This window comes from Phoenix dactylifera, unplaced genomic scaffold (genome assembly GCF_009389715.1).
Source record: "Phoenix dactylifera cultivar Barhee BC4 unplaced genomic scaffold, palm_55x_up_171113_PBpolish2nd_filt_p 000972F, whole genome shotgun sequence".
NCBI lineage: Eukaryota > Viridiplantae > Streptophyta > Magnoliopsida > Arecales > Arecaceae > Phoenix > Phoenix dactylifera.
The window spans coordinates 42473-70013 of record NW_024068329.1 but is presented as its reverse complement, the minus strand read 5'-3'; the positions used below and the strand labels follow the sequence as shown (position 1 = coordinate 70013).

The 27541-nt window shown below is 46.5% G+C and overlaps 1 protein-coding gene and 2 long non-coding RNA genes across 4 annotated transcripts; 1 reads left to right on the top strand and 2 right to left on the bottom strand.

Annotated features, from left to right (window-relative positions):
- Positions 1 to 87: 87 nt before the first annotated feature.
- Positions 88 to 10737, top strand: LOC103696113 (pleiotropic drug resistance protein TUR2-like). 2 transcript variants are annotated; one of them, XM_008777645.4, is made up of 24 exons: positions 89 to 919; positions 1011 to 1131; positions 1256 to 1344; positions 1447 to 1531; positions 1628 to 1787; positions 1890 to 1966; positions 2795 to 2845; positions 3295 to 3385; positions 3492 to 3793; positions 3893 to 4174; positions 4252 to 4568; positions 4676 to 4836; positions 4974 to 5077; positions 5156 to 5318; positions 5421 to 5540; positions 5616 to 5755; positions 5876 to 6208; positions 8522 to 8812; positions 8972 to 9055; positions 9151 to 9284; positions 9360 to 9587; positions 9704 to 9875; positions 10049 to 10303; positions 10372 to 10737. In XM_008777645.4, exons 1-24 carry the CDS (start codon positions 597 to 599, stop codon positions 10630 to 10632), a joined length of 4344 nt encoding a protein of 1447 aa, XP_008775867.2. In that variant the 5' UTR covers positions 89 to 596; the 3' UTR covers positions 10633 to 10737. The 2 variants fall into 2 exon arrangements, with proteins under 2 accessions (XP_008775866.2, XP_008775867.2); XM_008777644.4 differs by having other exon boundaries at positions 88 to 919; positions 5421 to 5755.
- Positions 1031 to 1741, bottom strand: LOC113461168. Its single transcript, XR_005509381.1, has 4 exons — positions 1649 to 1741; positions 1390 to 1566; positions 1231 to 1298; positions 1031 to 1117 (listed from the first exon to the last, which is right to left on the bottom strand). It is a non-coding gene; the product is annotated as an uncharacterized LOC113461168 (long non-coding RNA).
- LOC120103958 lies at positions 3034 to 26249 on the bottom strand. The gene is made up of 4 exons (XR_005509380.1): positions 25909 to 26249; positions 25642 to 25793; positions 3947 to 10688; positions 3034 to 3758 (listed from the first exon to the last, which is right to left on the bottom strand). It is a non-coding gene; the product is annotated as an uncharacterized LOC120103958 (long non-coding RNA).
- Between the last annotated feature and the right edge of the window lie 1292 nt (positions 26250 to 27541).

The following is a 27541-nucleotide window of genomic DNA, read 5'->3' as shown; positions in this document are numbered from 1 at the left end:
ATAATATATATATATATATATATATATATATATATATATATATATATATATATATATATATATATATATATATATATATTCTTGTATTAAATATATTATGGTTTCTAGCGGTGGGCGGCGAAAGGATGGATCCTTACGTTGAAATGGAAGGCCTCCCCCTCCTCTAGAAACGTTGAAGTCCAAACGGTCACGTGCTGTTCTCACGCGCAAAGAAGGCAGGGAGCTTGCGTAGCTACTGGTGCATCCTTGAAGTCCCCGAGGAATACCATTTCACTAGTGCTTCCTTACATCATTAACACCAGAGGTTCCGGTTCTATTTAAAAGGCGCTATCCTCCTTACCTGCCCCAGTACTTCCTCCCCACGAGAAGCAGAGACCCCATATTCTTCCCTCGCAGCTACCTCCATATCTTGGGATCTCACTTCTCTTAGGGAGGAAGCTGGTGATTCCCAGTCCCTTTTTGGCTGTCAGCCAGAGCCCAGCTATTCCTTGTTTGAAGTTCTTGAAGTTCCCAAAAAGTTTCGGCAGGGGCAGAGAGCTTTTTCTATTCTGTTTCTGAAAAAAAGAATCAAGGGAGTTCGAGCAACCAAAGATAAGATGGAAATCGCAGGAAGCAGCATAGTTGCAAGCTTCCACCGGAGTAGCTCGGCGTGGCGGAGCGGCAGCACCAAAGATGTCTTCTCTCGGTCTTCAAGGGATGAGGACGATGAGGAAGCTCTGAAATGGGCAGCGCTTGAGAAGCTGCCCACTTACAACAGAATGAGAAAAGGAATACTGACCGGGGCCACAGGTGAGCGTATGGAGATCGATGTAGAGAATCTTGGATTTCAAGAGAGGAAGAATCTGATGGAGAGGCTAGTGAGAGTGGCAGAGGAGGACAATGAAAAGTTTCTATTGAAACTCAAGAGCCGTTTGGACCGGTAAGTTTATTTACCTGGATTGCTGGTTTCCTTTTAAGGTAGGACCTGCTGGTTTCTTCGAGTTTCTTGCTGATTTTTTCACTCTTTTCAGTGTTGGAATTGAAAATCCAACAATTGAGGTCCGCTTCGAGAACTTAGAGGTTCATGCGGAAGCTTTAGTGGGAAATAGCGGTGTTCCTACGGTCATCAACTTCTTTGCTAACAAGATAGAGGTAACCTACTAACTATAGAGACAATCATGCAAGCTCATATAAATATAAGATGGATTCATGAATTCGACGTAGCAAAAAACTAATAATGGATTGGCTGACCTGATATACTGTTGTCTCTCCACAGGGGTTGCTGAACTCCCTTTATATACTTCCAAGCAGAAAGAGACCTATGACAATACTTAATGACATCAGTGGGGTCATTAAGCCTAGCAGGTAAGAAACGAATCGATGATAAATTTATAATAAGAAATAAAATACTTGGCAGTGAATCAGCTTTCCGTTTTGGCTTGCGTGCACTAAGTTTCTGCATTTCAGAATGACTTTGCTCTTAGGGCCTCCAAGTTCCGGGAAAACTACTATGCTCCGAGCTTTAGCAGGAAAGCTTGATACCAGCCTCAAGGTAATTTTATCACCTTATCTATTTGTGGCCTCTCACTATGGTTTACATGCTCATGATATTTCAGGATTACTTAAATATTCGTGTATGAAACATTAGGTTTCGGGTAGAGTGACTTACAATGGCCATGGGATGGATGAGTTTGTCCCCCAGAGAACGTCTGCTTACATCAGTCAACATGATCTCCACTTAGGTGAAATGACAGTGAGAGAGACCTTGGCTTTCTCTGCAAGATGCCAAGGTGTTGGAACACGTTATGGTATGCACAAGATAAAAATGTCAGTCCCGAGTTCATTTGAGGGATATTTCCAATGTTTGAATCTAATAACTTTTGTATCGGCCTTCTTGCAATGAACTTCAGAAATGTTGACAGAGCTATCAAGAAGAGAGAAGGCAGCAAATATTAAGCCAGATCCTGATATAGATGTCTATATGAAGGTAAATATTCAATCAGTAGGATCGAAATTATCCCATCTCAGACAAAATAGACCATTAACAGGAGCAACCAAAGAAGAAAAAGAAAGGAAGAAGGAGATCATTTGAATTGCAAGATATCATTCTATTGTAGCACCCGAGTAAATATTCAACTGTTGATAGCAATTAAATTTCTTAAATTTCATATTGCATGAACCGAATCTGCCTCGTCACAAGCATATTACTTTTGTCCATGACTCAAGAATCCTAGTTCTAGGATACAACACAGACCACATTTATACTACAGACAAGTGAAAGCACTTCTTCATATACACTTGCAAGTCAAAAGAATCAAGCATTCTAGCTGTCTTGAGGAACATAACTGCAATAAAAAACCAAAAACAACTTTCAAAATAATTAACCACTCTTCTTGAAACAGCAAAGAATGAAGCCACAAAGATTTCTTACTTCTTTCTATATACCCACCATTTTGTCTAATCATAAAAGATGAAAAGATGCATGGATACCTATTGGAATTCTGGAAATTTGCCTTCGAAAAAAACAACCTCCAGTTATTATCTCTGGCACAAACCAAAGCTTGATTATGTCATCTCAGGCAAAAAGATGCATCCCTAAAGGCATTCAGATTTGGTATAAATATCCGCATGATAACAAGCTCGTCATTCATTTGACAATTCTCTAGGCTCGCTTTCTTTCATATTCTCACATTGCTATCCTTTTTTCCCTCTTTTTGTTCTTAGAATATGTCTAGCACATATATTTTAGAAGCTTGATTTAGTTAGATGTTGAATTTTCTTTTTTTAATCTTTCTTCCTTTCTCTACTTTAACAGGCTATTTCAGTAGAAGGTCAGGAAAGTGTGGTCACAGACTACATTCTGAAGGTATGCCCTGAGATCAAAAAGATATAAACTCTTCAGCAAGTGTAGAAAATGCTCTCAGAAGTAGATAACCTACATATTTCAAAACAGTACTCCTTATGCCGTGCTCCATCAATCATTCCTGTAACCCCAACTATTATGAGTGCTTCCATCCAAGCAAGTCAACTAGGTGCTATGGTCAAAATACTGCATGAATCAAAACCACTGACCATTTTATAGACATTCCTACTGAGAGCAGAGATACTGCAAAAGGTATCCCACAGGATGGTAATTGATAAAATGATTACATAGAGAAGAAAATATTAAAGTCCAATTAAGGATAAGGTACAAGTGGCAAGGTTGGAGGCAAGCGCTCGACATATTAGGGCAACAAATAAGTTCAGAGATCTCTTACCCTAATGCACAATAGTCATGACTCTATCTTCTTCTCCCTGCTTCCTCTAAAACTGCAGATTTTAGGACTGGATATCTGCGCCGATACTATGGTCGGTGATGCAATGTTAAGGGGTATCTCTGGAGGGCAAAAGAAGCGAGTCACGACAGGTCGAATTACTGTTAATGAGAACCTTTGGGATTGTACTCTCGCACTCAAAAACACTCCTTTTGTTGTAAGACTGCCAAACTTGAACAAGTCTCTTCTTGTCAATAGGTGAAATGCTTGTCGGTCCAGCAAGGGCACTGTTCATGGATGAGATCTCTACTGGCCTGGACAGCTCCACAACTTTCCAGATTGTCAATTCCCTCAGGCAGTCCGTTCACATCCTTGGAGGCACAGCACTGATAGCTCTGCTTCAGCCAGCTCCAGAGACTTACGACCTTTTTGATGACATTATTCTCCTCTCCGAAGGGCAGATTGTGTATCAGGGCCCACGTGAGCATGTACTTGAATTTTTTGAATCCATGGGTTTCAGATGTCCTGAGAGGAAAGGTGTTGCCGACTTCTTGCAGGAAGTAAGTAGCTAAAATAGTTTGATATGATATTTTGTTTATATTGTCTATGTTCCAAGAATTGTATTGTAATTTCAACAATAAATCTGATTGCATTAACAGGTAACATCAAGAAAAGACCAGCAACAGTATTGGGCAAGAAGAGATGAACCATACCGTTTCATTCCTGTTAAGGAATTTGCAGATGCATTTCTGTCATTCCATGTTGGTCGTAGGTTGGAAATTGAACTGTCCACCCCTTTCGACAAGAGCAGAAACCATCCAGCTGCTTTAACTACATCAAGATATGGAATTAGCAAGAGAGAATTGCTGAAAGCTTGCATGGCGAGAGAGTTTTTGCTGATGAAGAGAAACTCATTTGTCTATATATTCAAACTCTTCCAGGTCAGTGACAGACCTTGCACAATTCCTAAATTCATATCATTCTGCATCTTACATGCTCTGGCCTTTAACAATTTCAGCTCTGTTTGATTGCAACTATTGCAATGACGGTCTTCCTGCGCACCAAGATGGGCCATAGTGACACGGAGGATGGTTTAGTTTATATGGGTGCACTTTTTATCGGTATTATCACGCATCTGTTCAACGGGTTTGCTGAACTTGCAATGAGCATTGCAAAGCTTCCCGTCTTTTACAAGCAAAGAGATCTCCTATTTTATCCTGGCTGGGCATATGCACTACCTGCGTGGATACTGAAGATTCCGATCTCATTCTTGGAATGTGGTCTCTATGTCGCCATGACTTATTACGTCATTGGTTTTGATCCAAATGTCCAAAGGTGAAATTGGATAGAAAAATCTGATCACCATCAGTAAATCCAGATTGCAAATTTGTAATATATATCTTTCAGCGTCTTGAAATAACCAGACAATTTTCTTTGCACAGGATGTTTAGACAATTTTTGATATTTGCACTGGTTAGCCAAATGGCGTCTGGACTCTTCCGGCTCCTGGCTGCATGTGGTAGAGAAATGGTTGTTGCAAACACATTCGGTTCCTTTGCACAGCTGGTGCTCATAGTCCTTGGAGGCTTTGTCATATCAAGAAGTAAGATGTCTTTAAGATAATGTGCTTCTGTACAAGGCCAAGATTCTTGCAACAAATTAAAAGCCATTATCTCAACTTTAATTTTATTAGTAAGACTAATGACAAATGCATGACTAAATCTTCTTTGCTTTCTTCAGAGGATATCAGGAAATGGTGGATCTGGGGTTACTGGTCTTCACCCTTGATGTATGCACAGAATGCAATAGCTGTGAACGAATTTCTTGGGAAAAAATGGAGATATGTAAGAAATTCCCTACTGAATATGCAAAAGTTTGATTCATTGGAATTGATCTAAGTTAGCATTGACTCCTCAAAACAGGTTGTTAATGCGACTGCTAGCACAGAAACTTTGGGAGTCCAAGTTTTGGAGTCTCGAGGTCTTTTTCCCCAAGCAAAATGGTATTGGATTGGTGTCGGTGCATTGCTTGGATATATTGTGGTTTTCAATTTCTTCTTCACTGTTGCGCTTTCTTACCTTGACCGTGAGCTCCCTCCCCTCCAAAATTAAATGTTTCTCAGTAATACTGGTCGCACTTCTCAGCAGGATAAATCAATGATCTAATTGACAAATTACATTGATGCAGCAATTGGAAAAGGCCAAACAGTTATATCTGAAGAAGCGTTGAAAGAGAAGCAAGCTAACCGAACAGGTGAAAGTGTCGAGCTGCCAACTAGAGAAAGGAACTCCAGCCATCCATCTGAAGGTCAGTTTAATAAAAAAGTTCGCAATCTGATTTACAGGAACACTGATGCTTACCTACAAATCCACATGACTGCAGCAAGAGGCAGTGGAAGTAGGACCACGGGGATGGAGATCAGCACTGAGGCTAATCAGAACAGGAGGAAGGGTATGGTACTTCCATTTGTTCCACTCTCACTCACATTTGATGATGTCAAATACTCCGTGGACATGCCACAGGTATGCTCGAGTTCAAACATATTATGCAATTTTACAAAGTAAAGGCTAGGTTACGTCATTCACATTATTATAAATTTATAATCAAAGAACTGCGGACTGATTGTTAATTTACACTCACAGGAAATGAAAGCTCAAGGAGTGACAGAAGATCGATTGGAACTGCTCAAGGGTGTAAGTGGAGCATTCAGGCCAGGAGTTCTCACAGCACTGATGGGTGTCAGTGGAGCAGGTAAGACAACATTGATGGACGTGTTGGCTGGGAGAAAAACGGGCGGATATATTGAGGGAAGCATCAAAATATCTGGTTATCCAAAGAAGCAGGAAACTTTTGCACGGATATCAGGATACTGTGAGCAAAATGACATCCACTCACCCCATGTGACAATATATGAGTCTCTTGTCTACTCTGCATGGCTAAGGTTACCCCCTGAAGTTGATTCTAGCAGAAGAAAGGTAGGCACTGCAATAACTTTACACCCTACAGCTCAAATGGTAGCATCATGTAGTATGTACAATATGCATCATTCATCATTTCCTGGACATTTAAACATATATGTTGGGTCTTTCTTTTTCAGGAAAAATAAAGGGTCGGTGCCAGCATGTAATACAACACTTTAGAAAGAATGTTTTCTACATAATTTCCTCAGATGATATGTAGTTTATATTGGAGCATCATGATATTATTATGCAAATGAACAGGCAAAAGTTAGACTAGACCACATAATCATGAGTTGGTAATCTGCAATTACCTCCTAGAATACCAAAACCTGTTCACAAGCTCATAACAAGTTGATTATACAGATCCAGTAGGTTGATTACACCATCAGTTCAACAAGTTTTATTATATATCACATTTGAGACTAAGTTTATAAAGTTGGTTATTCAGATCCAGTGGGTTGATTGCCTCATCAGTTCATTGTATATTCGATATATGCATGAAAAGAAGTATATACTTCTTTTCAACGTCAGCTTATCTTCTCCATAAGCTCATCGGTATCACTTTCAGATTACAACTATTGACCTAACCTTATATTTCGCAATTCCATTCTTTCCACTTATTATACTTTATGTTATTTGTGTCTAAGTCACACATGTTAACAGTTTCTATATGATCTATACAAAACACTCATCATAAGCTTCTATCTTATTTATGTCTTAATAGCACCTGAGGTGTAAATTCTCATGTTTTGTGATGTAGAGAACACAAGGAATTTCTCTTAGTGGATTCCAAGCATTTTATATTATGTAATCAAGTTGCAGGCAGGCTCCCAACTTGGTATAACCAGTTGTTCAGTTATTGTTTGAGGAATTTGTCACCGACCAGCCACATGCAGCATCTTCCTCCCAATCCTTATTGCACTTTATATCATAAAGTGCTGAAAGAGCATGGCATGAAACACGAGACTATTAAATAAACAATACTTATCTAAAAATTCTAATTAATCACATAATGCATACAAAACACATATATGCCCTGAAAAAACAATACAATTGCATACATAAGATTTAAGGAAGGAAAAGAAAATTTTCTTTCTTTCCTCTTCTTATGAACATTTTGCGTGCCTTGTTTCATTTATCTATCTACACAAACAATAGAGGCAAGGGCTAGCATACTGGCATACTAGTGATTGTAGAAGCAGGATTGCATGGATCACCTGACATGGATTGTCCAAAAACTATTTGTGAGGATATCTTTAAACTCAATGCTCATATTTTGCTGATGTTCACATGCATGTGACTACTTACAAAAAGCAAAACATATAGAGAGGGCGTGTTTTGTAATTTCTTTTGGGGCTAATAATTTGGTCATATAGTTTTTTATGTGTTTCATGCTGTGTCTGCTATACTTACACATGCTACATAGCATATGACATAATATACTGAACTTTGATATTAAACATCATACTCACTCTTGACTTTGCTTTTCTCTGATCCATCAACTCTTGATGCCTATGGTCTCTTACACCAGTAACTAACAACATTGTGGTTCTAGTAAAGCCATATTCAATGCAATTTATGTAAGATATTCATTTTTAGATCTATTACCTATTTACAGAAATAAATCAAATAAATAAATTTATAAAAAACACATTTCTAGGATGACAAATCTTCAAAAATAAAATAAAATAAGTCCTCTCTATTGTAATTGAACCAGTCCAACTCCCTCTCCTTGATGTTTCTATGATTTGTTGTACATCCAGAAACCATGTAATACATCCATCATGCATTTCTAATCGAGTAGCGTATCTCAAATATTCCATATATCTTAAAAGAAATTATCTCTGGTATCCTATAAATTGTATGCAAATGGTAAGATGCTATTTGGATGATAGTGGTGATGAATGAAAATTTTAGTGATAGAAAAAAAAAGAGTGAAGGTCGGTCCATACAGCTAGCTCAGAAGATTGATTTTTAATATAACAAACTACAATTACATTTAATCAAATTTAACTATATAGCAAACTCAAATCTAATGTTAGTGAATAAAGAAGATTAGCAAATGTACCTCTATAGTATTCCAATATTGATGGCTAAGAAAAAAGGCCCAAGTTATTAAAATCTTTTCTAGCATCTTAAGCAGGAGAAGAATAAATTGATATGGCACATATGCAATGTATTGATTTTTTAAAGATTAGAAGAGTTCATATATCCTTAACAGTATTTCCTACATTGGTCTATGCTTGTCTATATCAACTAATGCCTAAATGAATTGGTTTACTTCTAGTCTGTTTAGCCAATAATCGACAGTGGACACAATAAATGCAGATGTTTATCGAGGAGGTTATGGAACTAGTCGAGCTCACACCGCTGAGGAAAGCAATGGTTGGCTTGCCAGGTGTAAATGGGCTGTCAACCGAGCAGCGCAAAAGATTGACAATTGCGGTTGAGCTTGTTGCAAATCCTTCCATAATTTTCATGGATGAGCCTACATCTGGACTAGATGCACGAGCAGCAGCAATTGTCATGAGAACTGTCAGGAACACGGTAGATACAGGAAGAACAGTTGTGTGCACAATTCACCAACCTAGTATTGACATTTTTGAAGCCTTCGATGAGGTAAGAGATAACTGGAAAAGCAAAATTTGCTGTTCCTCCTTAGAGATGGATATGCTAATGCACCACAATTCCATGACCTTTCTGTGCCAGACCAGCCAGAGGGGTTCTTTTGGCTTATTGGTACTATTGTTTTGATGTCTAATTTTACCAAAATTGCAGCTCTTTCTTATGAAACGAGGCGGTGAAGAGATCTATGTAGGCCCACTGGGGCACAACTCATGCGAACTAATCAAGTATTTTGAGGTGATGAGAAAAATAGTATAGATCTGCATGAATTTTTCCTTTCCCTTGATGAGATCCCATGTTATAGGTGCTGATAGCAATTGTTTATTTTTAAGGGAATAAGTGGAGTCGCTAAGATAAAAGATGGTTATAACCCAGCAACATGGATGTTGGAAGTCACTTCAATGGCACAAGAAGAAATTCTAGGAGTTAATTTTGTTGAAGTATACAAGAACTCAGATTTATTCAGGTATGTTGACTACTAGCACTTTCACTGCATCTCTGACCTCTTGTATTAAGAAAATTTTTGTGGTGATTCTTGCAGGAGAAACAAAGCTCTGATTCAAGAACTCAGTACACCTCCTCCTGGTTCAAAAGATCTCTACTTCCCCGCACAATATGCACAACCATCCCTCATCCAGTGCATCGCTTGCTTCTGGAAACAGTACAAGTCATATTGGCGCAATCCATCATACAATGCCATACGGTTATTCTTTACAACAGTTATAGCCCTAATGTTTGGGACAATATTCTGGAGACTTGGCTCTAAAACGTATTAATTCTGGATCTTTACTTCAATTTGATGTAACTCTTGTCTTCATGTCAAATTTATGATTTTTTTAATTTGGTAATGACAAAAGCACCTCTACGTGGTCGTAAAATTTGCAGAACCACACAGCAGGATCTGTTCAATGCCACGGGATCAATGTATTGTGCAGTCATGTTTATTGGAATACAGAATTCTCAAACTGTCCAGCCTATTGTGGATGTTGAACGGACAGTATTCTATAGAGAGAAGGCTGCAGGAATGTATTCTGCTTTACCATATGCATTTGCACAGGTAAATGTATAAGATTTCATGCTTCAGGACTGTCATGTTTCAAACAATCAAATGATTTTTCAGGTTATTCTGTACTGGATCCTCATTAACAATTGGGGACCAATATTACCATATTTATGCATTTCTTTCTTTTCTTTCATGAATCACTCCTCACCTTATTCTATTGCATTCAGGTTGCAATTGAAATACCATATACCTTCCTTCAGACAGTGGTATATGGGTTACTTGTGTACAGCATGATAAATTTTGATTGGACAGCTGCCAAGTTCATGTGGTACATATTCTTCATGTTCTTCACATTTCTTTACTTCACATACTATGGGATGATGGCAGTGGCACTGACACCCAATTCAAACATTGCTGCAATAGTATCCACTGCATTTTATGCAATATGGAATCTCTTTGCAGGCTTCGTGATTCCTCGTCCGGTAAGTTTAATTTATCATATATTTTTTATTCAAGGATTCAAGCACTAAATTTCATTTATTGACTACAGAGGATACCTGTATGGTGGAGATGGTACTACTGGGCATGCCCAATTTCTTGGACTCTTTATGGCCTGCTTGCCTCACAGTTCGGAGACATGGGTGATACCACCATGGACACAGGTGAAACCGTGAAGCACTTCGTAAGGAGGTACTTTGGATACGAACATGACTTCTTGGGAGCAGTTGCTGCTGCAGTTATTGCATTTCCTGTGCTCTTTGCGACTGTCTTTTCATTTGGAGTCAAGGTGTTGAATTTCCAACGGAGATGAGATCTCTAGTGAACAGCAGAGCTTATATTTTGTTAGATGCTGGTAAAGCAGTTTTTCTGTTAATGAAGAAGTGTAAGTTTTGGTATTTATGATTTCTGAAAGATCACGGGAGCCATAATGATGTAAAATAATAAAATAATTGCTTGTTAATACAATCACTCGTTTGGTGTGACCTTATGCATTCTCAAAGGTTGATTTTCTCCAATATGACAGACACCAAGGATGAAGTTTCTTTTTATGTGTCACGTCCAATTTTTTTGTACTTATTAATTAAGGATAAATCTTTTTTTGAAAGGCGAAGAAGGAGCGAGTTGCCTCCCTCCGCAACAATTTATTCAAAGCATAGAGAAAATACAGGAAGAAAGATTACAAGTTAGGAATCAGAGCTAATAAGTAGAGAGCTAAGATTGCATGTTATTTTAGGATAAATCATGTTGTTTTGTTTCAATTTGCCTTTGTGTTTGGACAACTCCACGGCAACAGGTACGAGCAAGAAGATTTCATTGATGTGCTCTAACACAACCTATGACCTCCTCCAAAAAACTAGCTGGTAGGTGTCATTTGGATTTCTTGGCCCTGTATAAATATCCAAGATCTACCCAGTGTATAGCCGATGTGGAACTACATACATACCTGCATGGGTTCTCACATACTTCTTTTTTTAAGCTCCAGCTTCCTTGCCAGGCTAAATATCCAAATCTATTCAAATCCAATCATAAATGCCACAAATCCATTCACAAACACCACATACAACTCATGTGCAATCCAAATAAACCTATGCTACGGTATCTTCTAATCCATATGAGCTATGAGCTGGACCCACTCTAATACCATTTACAACAATCCAAGACCTTATCAAAAAAAACTAGTCGGAACATAGTATGTTATACCAACCTGAATCGGATGGTACGTACCGTACCGTACTATACCATACCAGTTCGATATCGATATTCGATATGGATGGCGTACCGACAATCGGTACGCTATAAAAATTCTATACCATACCATATCGATAATGTGCTAGTGTGGCACCGGCACCAAGATGACGAATCTTGAGTCGGAAAGTATTATTTGGATTTCTTGACCTTATATAAGCGCCCAAGATTTATCCAGTGCATATGGGAGTAAATACGCGCTCGAGCGGGTCCTCACATGGTACCTAGCACTTTTGTACTTAGGGATCAGCTGATGAAACCACTAATCACCACATATCCTCATATCAATCACCAAGTTTCATATATACTCTATTTAACTAGATAATTACCTTATCACTAGTCCCATTGGATTTTCATAACAAAAAGGATGCCATGACCATGTAATTGTTTGTTAATATTATCATGATAATTTCTCTCCTTCAACACTCCTTTCATCATCACCTATGACACACTCTAAAGCTAAGACATTTCACAACGATGTCTTGAGACCAAGGCCCAGAAACTCTTACAATTACTCCCCCTCTAATTGATATATTTTGCCACATGATGCAATTTTATTTCCTAAATGAAGGACTTCAGCCACTTATGTTCTCTCCTACCAATATTCACGGACCTTTTGATTAATTTGAGTAAACATAATCAATCCTACCACTGATAGAGACCTTATCACCAATTTCATCCACTTTCTGTCTACCCTTAACACTGCCACATCCTCATCCGGCTTCCCATTCTAGCAACCTCCTCTTGTCTATTTCAACTAAGTAAGGTCATTGCCTACCACTATTTGACTACCACAGTCCATATTTTGCTATCAAAATTACGACCCGTCACCCATCTCACCTATCAGTAACGATCGACAACTGTAGGCTCAATCAGATCGCCCCAATAGGCACACATGAAAACCTTGTTGATGCCTCATCCTCCATTGGTTAATGCACTGCTCATATAATCTACCATCTTCCCACTCCCACATCTAACATCTCGTCTTGAAGCACTGTAACACAAATAATTGAAAGTGTTTGAACTTTCAAGTGTTGAAATCCGAAAGATACAGAAATGTAACTTCGAGAAGGCCAATAAAATAATGCACGATAATCGTGAGACAGCAAAAATCAAGCAAATTTGATGGTCCAAGCAATGTTACACTTGCCAACTTTCGGCAATAGTGTAAAACACTAACATGAGAGATTATCATAATGTTTTGGTGATGACCGTTGTTGCTGGAAACTGGACCCGGGGGCGACCGGTCCACTGGGAAGGAGGAGCTCCGGCAAGAACTGGCGGGCGGCGATCCGTCAACGGGCGGCATCCTCCGCAAGTGGCCTGCAAAAAGCCGGTGGCCGGGGTTTCCGGCGCCGGCCCTCCGATGGCTAAGTCAGAGGGGGCAAGTGTATTCAAAAGTGGGAGGGAAGAAAAAATATCATCCGGACTTCGGAGTCCAATCCCCTTTTTAGAGGGAGATATAGGATTACCTGTGATACGACGGGGCGAAATTACCGTATGGTTGAGCATGTCGTCGGAATTAATGCACGATCGTATGTATTAATGGCTTGCCGTGTGAGATCAGGTCGGAGCCAGGGAGTTGTCATGACGGATCGGACGTAGCCGAGCTGAGTTGCCGTGAAGAGCTTGAGGTCCGTAGATAACAGGAGTCGCGTGCATTAATTGTTGAGTGAGCTGAGGGTTTGCAGAGACCATGTGCATTAATTGTTGAGTGAGCCGAGGGTCTGCAGGGACCATGCTCATTAATGGTTGAGTAAGCCAGAGGTCTGCAGAGGTCATGCGTGTTAATTGTTAGCGGCGGTGACAGGGTATGGCCTCTGGTTAAGCTACAGAAGGATGTGACCGTGGTGGGTGGGCGGCGAGGTCGGGCTTCCGAGGTCGGCGAACTCCGAGGTTGTGCGCCTGGTCGAGCGTCAGGCCGGGCGTCCGAGGTAGGGTGCTTAGACCGAAGTTGCGTGTCAGGTTGGGCGCCTTCAGTTCGGCCGCCCTCAGGTCAGACACTTAGAGGTCGGACGTTCTCAGGTCGGGCGCCGGCAGCCGGTTTACGGGCCTTGGGGCTGTTTATTTTCCTCCAACACTACCCCCGACTTCCGAGATCGAGCCGTTTGCGAGCTCGGGCGCGGGAAGTAGCTGCCTTAATTGCGCTGGGGGCCAGGGGGTCTTAAATTATTTCGGCATTCCGCGCGCTTCGGGGTTTCTTTAATGAGAGGAGACGGGGCGACGTCCTGTCGTCCTTCGAGGCTGCCTCGTGTGGCGGGCTCGTAATGGAGCTTCGGGATCCGATGGGACGCTGCATGATTCTGCATTCGAAGCGTCTATCCGGGTTAAGTGTGCCGTCTCGGCTTCCGAGGCCGACACGTGGCAAGATCTGGCCAGAGGGCGGGATTTAGTTTCGCTGATCTGGACCGTTGGGGAGGTCTATATAAACTCCTTGCCTTAGCCCTAAGGTCTCGCTTGGCCGCTATTGCTTTTTCTTTCTCACTCGTTTTCTCTCTTCTTCCTTTGTCCGACCGAGTCTCCCCGGCGGTGTGCTAAGGCGATTTCCGGCGGCCGCCTCGTAGGTCTTTTTCCCACGTAGGCTCGGGGGTTCCCTTCTTCTCCTTCTTCTCCCCCTTATTTCTCGTTTTCTTCTTTGCTTTCCTTCGGTTTTTTGTCTTTTCGGTCGTCCCTCTTCTTTTCTGGGATGGGTCGTGGTCCTGGTGAGGTCGGGTCTAACCTGACCGAAGAGGAACTGGACTTGGTCCGTTCCCGGTTCTTTTTTCGGCCTGGGTTTCATCTTGAGCCCGCAGGGTCGGAGGACCGGGTAACAAGGCCCCCTCCGAGCCGGATCGAAGTATACGTCGAGACACTCTGGGCCGGCCTTCGGTTCCCCCTTCACGAGTTCGTGAACGAGCTACTGGTGGAGTACCAGCTCATCCCAGCTCAGCTCGCCCCGAACTCGTGGAGGACCATTATTGGGTTCATATCCCTTTGCCTTGCGCACGGGATACCGACCCTGGTAGGTGTTTTCCGCCGGTGCTTTTTGTTAAAGTCAAACCCGGCGGACGGAGAGTGGCTATACTTCGCCTTTCGAGGCGGTATGTCCCTCTTCCGAGGTGCCCCCTCCTCTATCCATGACTGGAAGGAGAGGTTTTTCTTTCTTGCTTCCGTGCTCTCGTGGGGGTTTGACCCGAGATGGGGGACTCCCCGACTGAAGGCTCTCAACCGGCTCACCGATCTTTCGGCAGACGAGCAGAGGGCATTTGATGCCCTACGCGGCCTCGAGGGCGACATCACTGTTACCGACCTCCTGAGTGAGGAGGCTTTGGTGAACGCCGGCCTAAGCTCGGCGCGCCCCGAGGGTAAGAGCGGTTGCATTGCTTCCCTTGTTTTGCTAGTCTTTTCGCTCTTTTTCTTTCCTTAATCATTGATCTTAATACTTAGAAAGATTATTTCCTTTTCAGACGTTTCCAACATGGTGACGAGCAATACCGCGCTCTTCTCCCGCCTTAAGAGAAGGGCGGCCGAAGCTGGCGGGGCTCTTCCAGAGCCCAGGAAGAAGGCCAGGGCGGCCTCGACTTCCGCCCCTGCCGAGGCGAGGGGCTCCGGGGCCGGCCTTTCCAGATCCGTCCGGGTTGAAGCCCCGGTTACCGAGCAGGCGAACTCGGGCTCAAAAAGGGGGGCGGGCCCGGCGTCCCCAGCGTGCCCTGTGCCTATTTCCCAGTGGCCAAATCGGCCAATCGTCCGCCTGCGGCGTTCAGGCCCCCAGCCAAGCGGGGGCGACGGGGTTCCGAGCTCGTCGAGGGCTGGAGGTCGCGTCGAGGGGGAGTCCGATGACTCGGAGTCCCCCATTCGCGAGGGCAGCTCGGCCCTCCACGACAGCGAGGTCACGCGCGCGGTGTTTCGTCGCGCGCTTCTTCCGGCCGATCGGGCCGAGTTCAGGTCCGTCGGCCTCACCGAGTTGGTCGACCAGACCTACTGTAATGCTAACCGGGTAAGTTACTTCTTTCTCTAGTTTTGGTTGTGTGTCACTTCCTTGGCCTTAACTTACCGCTTCTTTCCTTTTCTGCAGCACCTCCACGAGATTGACAACCTGGTATTCATAGCCTTGGAGTGCCAGAATGAATCTCGGCGATTCCAGAGGCAGATGGAGATGTCCGAGAAGGGACTGGCCGATTCTGAGGCAGCGCGGGCGGAGGCTGTCTCGCGGATGAAGGCCGCCGAGGCCGAGCGACAATCGGCGCTCAACCAACTGACTGAAGAAAAGGCTGCGCACACACTGGCGCGGTCCGAGTTGCGCGCCTCTGAGGCGCGTCTTGCCGAGGCCCGTGCCGAAGCCGCGGGCCAAAAGTATGAGGGCGGAGTTCTCCGTCTAAAGATCGAGCAGCTCGAAGCTCGAGAGAAAAGGGCGCTCGAGCGAGCTGAAAAGGCTGTGGAGCTCTTCAAGGAGTCGGAAAAGTTCCACGACATGTTGGAGGAGGAGACCGTGGACGGGTTCCTCCGGGGCTTCGAGAATTTTCGAAGGCAGATGGCTCGGTACTGCCCCCAGCTCGATCTTTCGGGGATCCGTCTGAGGATGGGGATAGGCGCTGAGTCCGAGGACGACGTCCCTGCAATTCTCGCAGCCGAGGAGGAGCTCGCCGAGGCCGAAGCTGATATGGCCGATCAGGCGATGTCGGAGGCTCCTCCCGGGGAGGTTGCCGAGGGCGCTCCCGAGGCTTCTAGCGAGGTACCAGCTGAGGCCGCTGCGGAGGGTTCCAAGGCAGCGCCTGCCGAAGGCTCTCAGGTTATTACCATAGATGACCCTGAGGGTGACACTGGTGCAGCCGCCGCTCCCTAGACTTAGCTTTTCTTTTTGTTTTTTCCCTTTGTGAGTGAGATCGGCCTTCAAACTTGTTGTATGGCCGGTCTCTGATTTTGTATTTCAGCCTTCGGGTTTTTATTAATGAAAGAACTTTCTTTATGAATTCATGTCTACTTTTCTCTTCTCTGCTTAACGGATAAGCCTTTATTTTAACCATTCGAGTTGATTCCCTCCTGGCGGATTCCTCTAAGTACTGGAGCTCGGCTAAACTCATGGACTCAGGTTCGGGTTATGTGTGCCAAACCATCAAGCTTAGGTCCGATGAAGAATTTCTAGGCGTCGGGCTCAAATCTTAGGAAGATTCACTAAGTCTTCGAGCTCGAATTCGGAGTTTGCCAGGCCCTCGAGCCTGGCTCCCAAATTTCTAAGGCACCGAGCTCGAGCCTCGGACCCCAAGAGGGGTTTTGTCGGGCTTTCAGATTCATCTTCCGGAGTGTTCGGCCGTAGGTTCGCGGAAAGTTTTGGGATCGGTCTCCGAGGAGACCGTGAATCAAAGTTAAGTTGCTGCTGGGGCCTCCGCGGTAATTGGCCCCGAGCCCAGTCGAGGTACCGACAAGTGGAATGAAAATATATGGTGGGTGCCTTGGCACTCCCGAGCTCGACCAGAGCATCAAAGGTCGAGGTCATCGCTACAAACGAACGTTGGCTTTTCGTGTTTGGGTTTGGCTGGGCCCTCATTCAGAGTGGTTTGTGCGGGCTGAGATGGAGATCATAAATAAGGAGAGCATGCGCGGGGTTGACGGGACCTCGGCCTTGGGTCGATCCAAAAGGGCATCCCGACCTTGGTCGGGGAAAGTCCCGAGGTTGATCGAGATCTCGCCAACGATTCATAAGCAAATGGATATAATGGAGCAGGCGCTAAGTGGGATGTACCGCTTGTGCCTTCGAAGTCGAGCGCCCAATGTTGAAGCAAGCCGCTTGGCTCCTCAGCCAGCTTTCAGAGGCATTTTTTGGCCTGGGGTCCGCTTAGGGAACGCCGGCATGCTGGGAGATGTCGCTACCGTCGGGACTTTGCGTAGATGTCATTCCGCCGTCGTCGTTAGATATCACGGAGAACCGCGAAGGTACTACCCCATCTTCCCGAGGTCGAGAGAGCTCGGGCTCGCTGTCGACCTAATAATGCTTCCCGGGGTCGAGGGAGTTTGGGACTCTACGGTCGACACACGGGGCATCCCGACCTTAGTCGAGGAATTGTGCGCAAGGTCGAGGGGTCCGAGAACGCACTGTCGACCTGCGACGCTTCCCGAGGTCGAGGGAGTTTGGAACTCTACGGTTGACACACGGAGCATCTCGACCTTAATCGAGGGATCATGCGCAAGGTCGAGGGGTCTGGGAACGCACTGTCGACCTGCGACGCTTTCCGAGGTCGAGGAAGTTTGGAACTCTACGGTCGACACACGGGGTATCTCGACCTTAGTCGAGGGATCGTGCGCAAGGTCGAGGGGTCTGGGAACGTACTGTCGACCTGCGACGCTTTCCGAGATCGAGGAAGTTTGGAACTCTACGGTCAACACACGGGGCATCTCGACCTTAGTCGAGGGATCGTGCGCAGGTCGAGGGGTCTGGGAACGCACTGTCGACCTGCGACGCTTTCCGAGGTCGAGGGAGTTTGGGACTCTACGGTCGACACACGGGGCATCTCGACCTCAGTCGAGGTTTTTGAGGGAGACCGGGACCGAGCTCGATATCGACGCGGCGGGGCGTTCCAGGCTCTGCTGGGGCATTCGAGCTTGGTCGGGCATTCGAGCTTAGTCGGGCATCCGAACTTGGTCGGGCATCCTGAGATTCACGGACATCACGTTGTCAGGAAGAGTATGAAATAATTAATGGAGAACCGTAAGCGAATTATCATAAGTGGAGGGTGAGAGTTGTATTCCCATTTGTCGATGACCCCCGAAGGGTCTATTGGTAGTACATCCGAAGATTCTTGGAGTTCCAGCTTTGAGGGATGAAAGTTCCCTCAAGAGATTCCAATTTGTACGCTCCGGGCCGCTGGACTCGCGCGACCCGGTAAGGTCCTTCCTAATTTGGGGCTAGCTTCCCTTGTTCAGTCGACTGAGAGGCTTCAGCTCTTCTGAGGATAAGATCCCCCACTTTGAAAAGCTTGAGCTTGACTTTGGAGTTGTAGTACTAGGCCGTTTTCTGCTGGTATCTCGCCATGCGGACTCGGACGACTTTCCTTGTCTCTTCGACGAGGTCCAAGTTGTTCCTGAGCCGAGAAGAGTTGGAGTCGGCATCGTAATGCTCCACTCTCAGGGACGGGAGACCGACTTCCAGAGGAATAACGGCTTCCGTCCCGTATGCCAGGTTGAAAGGGGTTTCGCCTGTGGGTAGTCGGAACGTAGTCCGGTAGGCCCAGAGAACGTTGTACAAGTCCTCGACCCACTGTCCTTTGGACCGATCGAGCCGACCTTGAGCCTCTGCAAAATGGTGCGATTTGTTACCTCGATTTCTCCATTTGTTTGGGGATGGGCGACCGAGGTGAAGCGGTAGTCGATGCCGAGCTCGAAGCAGAATTCTCTGAAGCGCATGTTGTCAAACTGGCGACCATTATCAGATATAAGGATGCGGGAAAGTCCAAATTTACATATGATCGACTTCCACACAAAGTCCCGCATCTTTTGCTCGGTGATCCGGGCCACCGGTTCAGCTTCGATCCACTTGGTGAAGTAGTCGATGGAGACAACCAGAAATTTTTTCTGTCCGGTTGCCAGAAAAAACGGCCCCAGGATGTCGATTCCCCACTGGGCGAATGGCCAGGGGACACCGATCGAGGTCAGCGAGGCCGAGGGTCGGCGTTGGATATTGGCGTTTCGCTGGCATCGGTCGCATTTTCGAACGAAGTCCGTTGCGTCCTTTTGGAGTGTGGGCCAAAAGTACCCTTGGCGCAAAATTTTATGAGCCAGTGCTCGGCCTTTCAGATGGTTCCCACATATCCCTTCATGGACCTCTCGCATAGCATAGTCCGCCTCTGACGGACGGAGGCATCTGAGGAGAGGAGAGGTGAAGGATTTTCGGTAGAGCTTGCCTTCATATAATATAAATCGGGAGGCTAGACGTCTAACTCGGCGAGCCTCGAGCTCATCATTGGGGAGGACTTCACTTTGAAGATAATTGACAAGCTCGTCCATCCAACTTGGCTCGGCGTCGATGTGCATAGTCGGTTCAGGCTCTTCCGTGCTGGGTGTTTGGAGATATTCAAGCGCCGTCGCCTTTGGGAGCTCGCTCATACGGAAGGTCGCCAACTTCGACAGTTCGTCTGCTCTCAGGTTCTCTGACCTGGAAATATGCTGGATGTTGAAGGAGCCTAGGATGGATGTGAGGTCTCGCACTTTTCGGAGATATTTCTGCATCGATGGCTTCTTCGCTTCAAAATCTCTCAGAACCTGGCTCACGACCAGTTGGGAGTCACTGAAGACCTTCAGGTCTTCTGCCTTCAACTCCTTCGCCAACTTGAGCCCGACAATGAGCGCCTCATATTCCGCCTCATTGTTAGAAGCCGGAAACTCAAGGCGTAGGGCCTGCTCTGCCACCACCCCATCTGGGCTTGTAAGGATAAGACCGGCTCCGCTACCCTCCGAGGTTGAGGAGCCGTCCACATATAGCATCCATGGTAGCCCCGGGGTCTCCTTTGTTGGCATGAGTGGGTGCTCGGGGTCGTCCGGCAAAGTGCACTCCACGATGAAATCGGCGAGCGCCTGGGCTTTGATTACCGGCCTTGGACGGTATTCGAGGTCGAACTCCCCGAGCTCGACTGCCCATTTGGCAATCCTTCTGGCACGGTCCGACCTCGGCAAGATTTGCTTTATAGGCTGGTCAGTCAGTACGGCCACAATGTGGGCCTAAAAGTAGGGCCGAAGTCTCCGAGCTGAAGTGATCAAAGCGAAGATTGTTTTCTCCAATTTGGAATATCGGGTCTCAGGGCCTCTGAGAACCCGGCTGGTATAGTAGACAGGCCTCTGGAGCTTGTCCTCTTCCCGGACCAGGACTGAGCTTACTGCGATCGGGGAGACGGCCAAGTACAAATAAAGGACTTCGCCTTGCTGAGGCTTGGTGAGTAGCGGAGGGGAGGCAAGAAGGCACCTAAGCTCTTCAAAGGCTTGCTGGCACTCCTCCGTCCATAGGAAGTTCTTTGGTCGTTTAAGGATCTTGAAGAATGGGAGGCAGCGCTCGGCCGACCTGGAGACAAATCTCCCCAAAGCCGCGACCCGCCCGATAAGCCTCTGCACTTCCTTGACCGTCTTTGGAGGTACCATCTCTTGCAGTGCTCGGATCTTCTCGGGATTAGCTTCGACTCCACGCTGGGTCACTACGAAGCCCAGGAATTTATCCGAGGTGACTCCGAACGCACATTTTGCAGGATTGAGCTTCATTTGGTACTTCCTGAGCTGGGAGAATGTTTCATTGAGGTCGGCCACGTGGTGCTCTGTGGTTCGGCTTTTCACCAGCATGTCATCCATGTAGACCTCCATATTTCGGCCTATCTGATCTTTGAAGATTCGGCTGACCAGTCTTTAATATGTAGCTCCTGCATTCTTCAGTCCGAACGGCATCACCTTGTAACAATAAGTACCCTTGTCGGTGATGAAAGCCGTCTTCTCCTCATCCTCAAGTGCCATTCGGATCTGATTGTATCCCGAAAAGGCGTCCATGAAGGTCAGCAGCTGATATCCCGAGGTCGAGTCGACAAGCTAGTTGATGCTGGGAAGGAAAAAACTATCCTTTGGGCAGGCCTTGTTCAGGTCGGTGTAGTCTACGCACATACGCCATTTTCTATTGGCTTTCTTCACGAGGACCACGTTGGTGAGCCAGTCCAGATAGGAGACCTCCCGGATGAAGCCGGCCTCGAGGAGTCTGTCTACTTCCTCGGCCGCCGCTTGCTGTCGTTCCGGGGCTGAGCCTCGCTTCTTTTGCCTCACGGATCTGCAGGTTGGTTTCACCTGGAGTCGGTGAACCATGACCTCGGGGTCGATTCCCGGCATGTCGGCGGGCGACCAGGCGAAGACATCCATGTTGGCCTGGAGGAATTTGATCAGGCGCTCCCTTTCGCAGGAGCTCAAGCCGGAGCCAACCTGCACGGTTAGCTCAGGATAATTTTCCTATAAAGGGATTCGGGCAAGAAGCTCACCAGGCTCTACCCGCTTCTTCCAGAGGTCGTTCCGTACGTCTAAGGTTTCAATGGGCAACATGCGATCCATTGCTTGAGTTGGTGCCTCGGCTGGTAGCTCCTGTTGGTTTGACGCCTCGACCGGTGGTTTTGCTTTGCAGGTCGCCATGTAGCACTGCTTGGCCACCGCCTGGTCTCTATGGGCTTCGCCTATCCCGTAATTGGTGGAGAACCGCACGAGCAAGTGATAAGTTGAGACCACAGCCCGGAGGGCGTTCAGTCCCGGTCTTCCCAAAATGGCATTGTAGGCTGAAGGCAGGTGGACTACAAGAAAATCCGTTCTCACGGTGCTTTCTCGAGGGGCGAGCCCAGCTATGACAAGAAAACTGACCTCGCCCTCAACCGGGACTGAGTCCCCGGTAAATCCAACTAGTGGGGCGTTCATCCTCCGAAGCTGATTTTCTGTCAGCCCCATTTTTTGATAGACATTGTAGTACAAAACATTTGCCGAACTCCCATTATCAACCAAGACGCGCTTTACATCGAATTTATTTACAATCATAGAGATGACCACAGCGTCATCGTGAGGGGTCTTAACCCCTTCCAAGTCCTCGTCCGAGAACGAGATGACTTCAGAAGTGCGCAGACGCTTCGATGGAACCCCTTCTTCGGCTGGCTCTTCAGCCGAGCTCCCTCCTCCAATGACATTGATGGTGCCGGCGATGGGCCTGTTGTCATTTGGATTTTCGGACGGCACGGCGTTTTCCACTGGCCTCCTTTCCTCACGTCGGTTCCTCACAAACCGATTGAGCACCCCGCGGCGGATAAGCGCCTCGATCTCGTCTCGGAGCTGAAAACAATCCTCCGTATCGTGGCCGTGGTCCCGGTGGAAGCGGCAGTACTTCCTAGGGTTGCGTGGGATTCCTACATCGCGCATCGGAGGCGGGGGTCGGAAGAAGTCCCGACCCTCGATCTCCATTAGGATCTCGGCCCGGGGCGCGTTGATGGGAGTGTAATTCTCGTACCTCCCCGGGTGCATTCGAGGCCGTGGCGGGGATCTTAGTCGAGGCGGGGACCTTGGTCGAAGCCGTCCCTGCTGCCGAGGCGGGTTCTTCAGCCGAGGCAGGTTCCTATCCCGGCGGGGAGAACGGCTTCTCGGGTGGCCATGCTCCTCACGGCGCTTCCTTTACTTCTTTGAGGCCGGCTCGATCGCGCCCCGCCTAGAGGCAATAGCCTCCTCGGCCTTCACATATTTTCGAGCTCGGACCAGCATTTCGGTGAAGTCGGCGGAAAAGCTCTTCTCGATGGAGAAGAGAAATCTGTAGGAGCGAGCGCCGGTCTTCAGTGCCGACATGGCTATCGATTGGTCGAGCTCACGGACCTCCCAGGTCGCAGCGGTGAAGCGGTCAAGATATTCTCTGAAGGATTCCCCCTCCTTTTGTTTGACGTCCAGGACGGAATCCAATGTCCGCCGCTAACGTCGGCTGGCAGCGAAGTTGGTGGCGAACTGCCGGCCGAGCTGCTCGAAAGAAGATACCGAGCTCGGCTTCAGTCCAGAGAACCAAAGCCGAGCGGTTCCCCGAAGGATAGCTGGGAAGGCCTTGCAAAGCACAGCCTCCGAGGACCCTTGCAATGCCATGAGGGCTCGGTAGCTCTCCAAGTGGTCAAGGGGGTCGGCAGTTCCGTTGTAGGGCTCCACTTGGGGCATTTTGAATCTCGGTGGGACCGGCTCACCCTCGATTTGGCGGAAAAAGGGGAACTTGGTGGTGAACTCAAAATCACCCTCGCGCCTTGCCTTCCTGTTATGAAGCGCTTCAATCTGGCGCTCCAGGTTCTCGACCTTCCTGTCGAGCTCCCCAACCTGGGGGATTGTCACGGTAACCTGCTCCGGTTCGTGGCGGTCCGGAGCCGACTCAGCCTCCGAAGGCTGCGGCCTTCTGCCTAGGCTTCTTTCCGGCAGTTCTCTCCGGAGAGACGCTCGTTCTTCATTATTAGCCCTGGAGGAGACATGAAAACTTTGGCCCTGGAGGATCGGTCTATTTGGAGGAAGCACCGGTTGGGCCAGGGCCTGTGGAGGTAGCATGGGTGAGGCTTCCTCACGCCGCAGGCCTTGGACGACGGCGGCCAAAGCCTGGACCTGCTGCGCCAGGATGCTGAACTGTTATGGCTGGACTTGGGGAACCGGATCAGCCGGAGGCGGCGAGTTCTGGACGGAATGTCCAGGGCTTGGTGGAAGACGCCGGAAAACATTGGAGGCTCCTTTACTTCTCAACTTCATGGCCGCGACTCGGGCCCTTCCTCTAGCGCCAACTGTTGCTGAAAACTGGACCCGGGGGCGACCGGTCCGCTAGGAAGGAGGAGCTCCGGCAAGAACTGGCGGGCGGCGATCCATCAACGAGCGGCGTCCTCCGCAAGTGGCCTGCAAAAAGCCGGTGGCCGGGGTTTCCGGCGCCAGCCCTCCGATGGCTAAGTCAGAGGGGGCAAGTGTATTCAAAAGTGGGAGGGGAGAAAAAATATCACCTAGACTTCGGAGTCCAATCCCCCTTTTTATAGGGAGATATAGGATTACCTGTGATATGATGGGGCGAAATTACCGTATGGTTGAGCATGTCGTCGGAATTAATGCACGATCGTATGTATTAATGGCTTGCCGTGTGAGATCAGGTCGGAGTCAGGGAGCAGTCATGACGGATCGGACGTAGCCGAGCTGAGTTGCCGTGAAGAGCTCGAGGTCCGTAGATAACAGGAGTCGCGTGCATTAATTGTTGAGTGAGCTGAGGGTTTGCAGAGACCATGTGCATTAATTGTTGAGTGAGCCGAGGGTCTGCACGGACCATGCTCATAAATGGTTGAGTAAGCCAGAGGTCTGCAGAGATCATGCGCGTTAATTGTTAACGGCGGTGACAGGGTATGGCCTCTGGTTAAGCTTCAGAAGGATGTGACTGTGGTGGGTGGGCGGCGAGGTCGGGCTTCCGAGGTCGGCGAACTCCGAGGTCGTGCGCCTGGTCAGGCGTCAGGCCGGGCGTCCGAGGTAGGGTGCTTAGACCGAAGTTGCGTGTCAGGTTGGGCGCCTTCAGTTCGGCCGCCCTCAGGTCAGACACTTAGAGGTCGGACGTTCTCAGGTCGGGCGCCGGCAGCCGGTTTACGGGCCTTGGGGCTGTTTATTTTCCCCCAACAACCGTTATGTTGTCTTGTCAAGGAGTGTCCATGACTCTTGAGGAGCTTAGGGCTCGTTTGGTTCGGAGGAAAGTGTGGTCAACAGGAAAGTAATGAGATGCCTCTTGTTTAGTTAGAATTTTTAAAGAAGAGAGACAAAAAAGTTGTATTTGCATGGAAATATGATTCCCACATTTCATTAAAAAGTCTTTTCCATGAAAAACATGGAAAAGTTACTTTTCTATGAGTCGAAAATCACTCCATTCTTATTTTTTTCCAAAAAGGCCCTTCATTATTAAAAAGACATTAAAGACCTAATTTTTATTAAGAATATAATAGAAATTATACATAACTTTTTCATAAAAGTGGATGGTCAACCAAACATAAACACTCTGAAAATCTGTCACTTTCTCATGATCAACCAAGCATGCCAAAAGTACTTTTTCAGGCATGCTCTTTCTAGAAATCTGCTTCCTAAGAATTATATTCCTTGGAGGAAAAATGTTTTCCGCGAACCAAACGAGCCCTTAGAGTTTTCAGGTGTCTGACATGCCAGAAACTATACGCTTAGAGAGTTTCCTGGCAACCAAAGTGCAGGGACTCACGTAAATCAAAAATCTGAAATCATTCCACCAAGAAAGCAAAATCTTTCCAGGTGCAACTGGGGACTTGAGGGAAGAAGATGGCATCTTGTTTCACAACTCATTATGCCAACTCAATGCTAAAGTCGCTTCAACACATTGAACTCTTGGAGTTATTCGGCAAGACAGGGTCGATAAAACTATGATAATGGACATGAATCAAAATCTATCAAGAAAAGTGCCTCTAAGAGAACGAAATGATGACCCATTAATCAAGAGGGCGAACAGGACGAACTTTTGCAGCGCATTTGGAAGCGTAACATGAAACAGTCAAGAAAAACAAGAAATTAAAGAAGATGGATGAAGGAAGAGAGGATGACCTACCAGTAGATCCCGTCGAGATATCTGGTTTAAAATATCTTGATCTCACCAAGAAACAGCAATGGAGATTGAAATAAAGCAGGTGCCTCCAAGAATTCGAGTAAATAGAATTCAGATACATCGATTACATCGGTCCAGAGACGGCCATCTGAAATCTTCAAAACAAGGAACGAGATCTCAATATCTTTCAAATAAATCAAAAGCAACAATCGCAAGAAAAAGAGAGGAGAGCAATTAAGGCGGCCGATCAAGAAGAGAGTCGAAGCTCACCAAAGAGTTCAAAAGTCTCCAAGATAGAGAGGAGAGGAAAGAAAACACAAATCCTTAGGGTTCCGTCCTTCTCCTAAGCTGTGAAGGAAAAAAACAGAACAAACCCCCCACACGCCAGTTGTGTGACCGTTGCTTTCCCGTGGAGTCGATCGATCCGATGTGATCGGAGGCGGCAGCGTCCGATGAGATCTGGACGGTCTCCGTGGCTGACCGGGCGTGGATGGGATTTTTTTTATGCTTTCTCGAATTCTTCAGAATTAATTCGCCCGACCACGACGAATCCTGCCCTCCTGTCTTTCTTTCTCATTGGACCACTGCCTGGGACGTGAAGCGACAGGTGGGACCGTGGGTGAGTGAGGCGACCGAAGGTGATATAGGGAAATCCGGTGTGTGCCAGGGATGACATGCCAACCGTTCGATCATAGTCTGTTTGACGTCCTTCGAATTTAAGTTCAAACCAGGTGGTTGAGGTGAGTTATCAGGGATTGGCTGAAGCACCGCTGTTGAAACTTGAAAGCCTTGGGCATGAGAAGGTTAGAGTCGGTTGGGGTCCCTCTTTTTGTTTCCCTTTATAAATTGAGGTCCATGGACTGGATGGCTCTGATTGAAAGCAATGTTCGAGGTGGAAAACACTCAACCGTCAATTATGTGCGTGCAAAGATTTTACTGTTGGTTCACATGCAACATTGATCAGCCAGATGGCCTCTGGACTAAAGTTGGAAGGAGATGATTGTCACAGATGGGCAGGGGCGGCCCAATGCATTTGGGGGCTTAAGGCGAACTCGCTAAGAGAAGCTTTTTTTAAAAAAATGATAAAAAAATTTAATAAGGGTAAAATACTTTTAAAAATTTATTTAAAAATAATTCATCTATCAAACAAAGTAATTAAGACAATCGCTACAAACAAATCAAAATATAAAAGAGTTGAAAACGATAAAACTTGATAATGTCAAGAAAAACGAACTCAAGTTCCAACAAAGCAGGGCCAAACTTGACGGTGAGAAGCAGTGCCGGAGACTGATGGATGAAGTTGGAGAAGAGGCCGAAGATGCAACCGTCGAGATTCGAGAACGCTCAGGATGCAAACTATCCAAAAACAGTAAGATGAAACCAACAATCAAAATTAGAAGAGAACAATGGGAGGTTAGATGATAGAATACGCCATGAGAGCTTATTTGACAGACAAAGCACTCGTTAGCAGCCCTGGCCCAGTCCACTATGCTGCTGTCTTTTTATATCGTTAGCCTAATCTATGTGCTATAATTATTGGCCCAGTTGGCCCAGACCACTAGCATCACTAAAGGACAAAAGAAGGCGTGTTATTCCTAAAGAGTTGTTCCAAACATGGATGGAGAGAGGCTGCAAACTGTGACAGAATCTACAAACAATCTCCATTACAAATCAGATTTAGATGTAAGATCTTATAAAAAGAAGTTGAGCCCAACTTTAAATGCGATCTTGGTCCTCTTCCCAGGATTACAAGCACTCAAATCCAACACCCTTAGACATAAAATCAGGAAGAAATTTTGTGATCCTAACCACTCCCCTGAGTCCCCTCATGGAAGATCTCAAGTTTGCAAGCCCATCTGAGAGTCTGAGATTATTGAGTGGATTTGAAAATGGAAGATAAAAG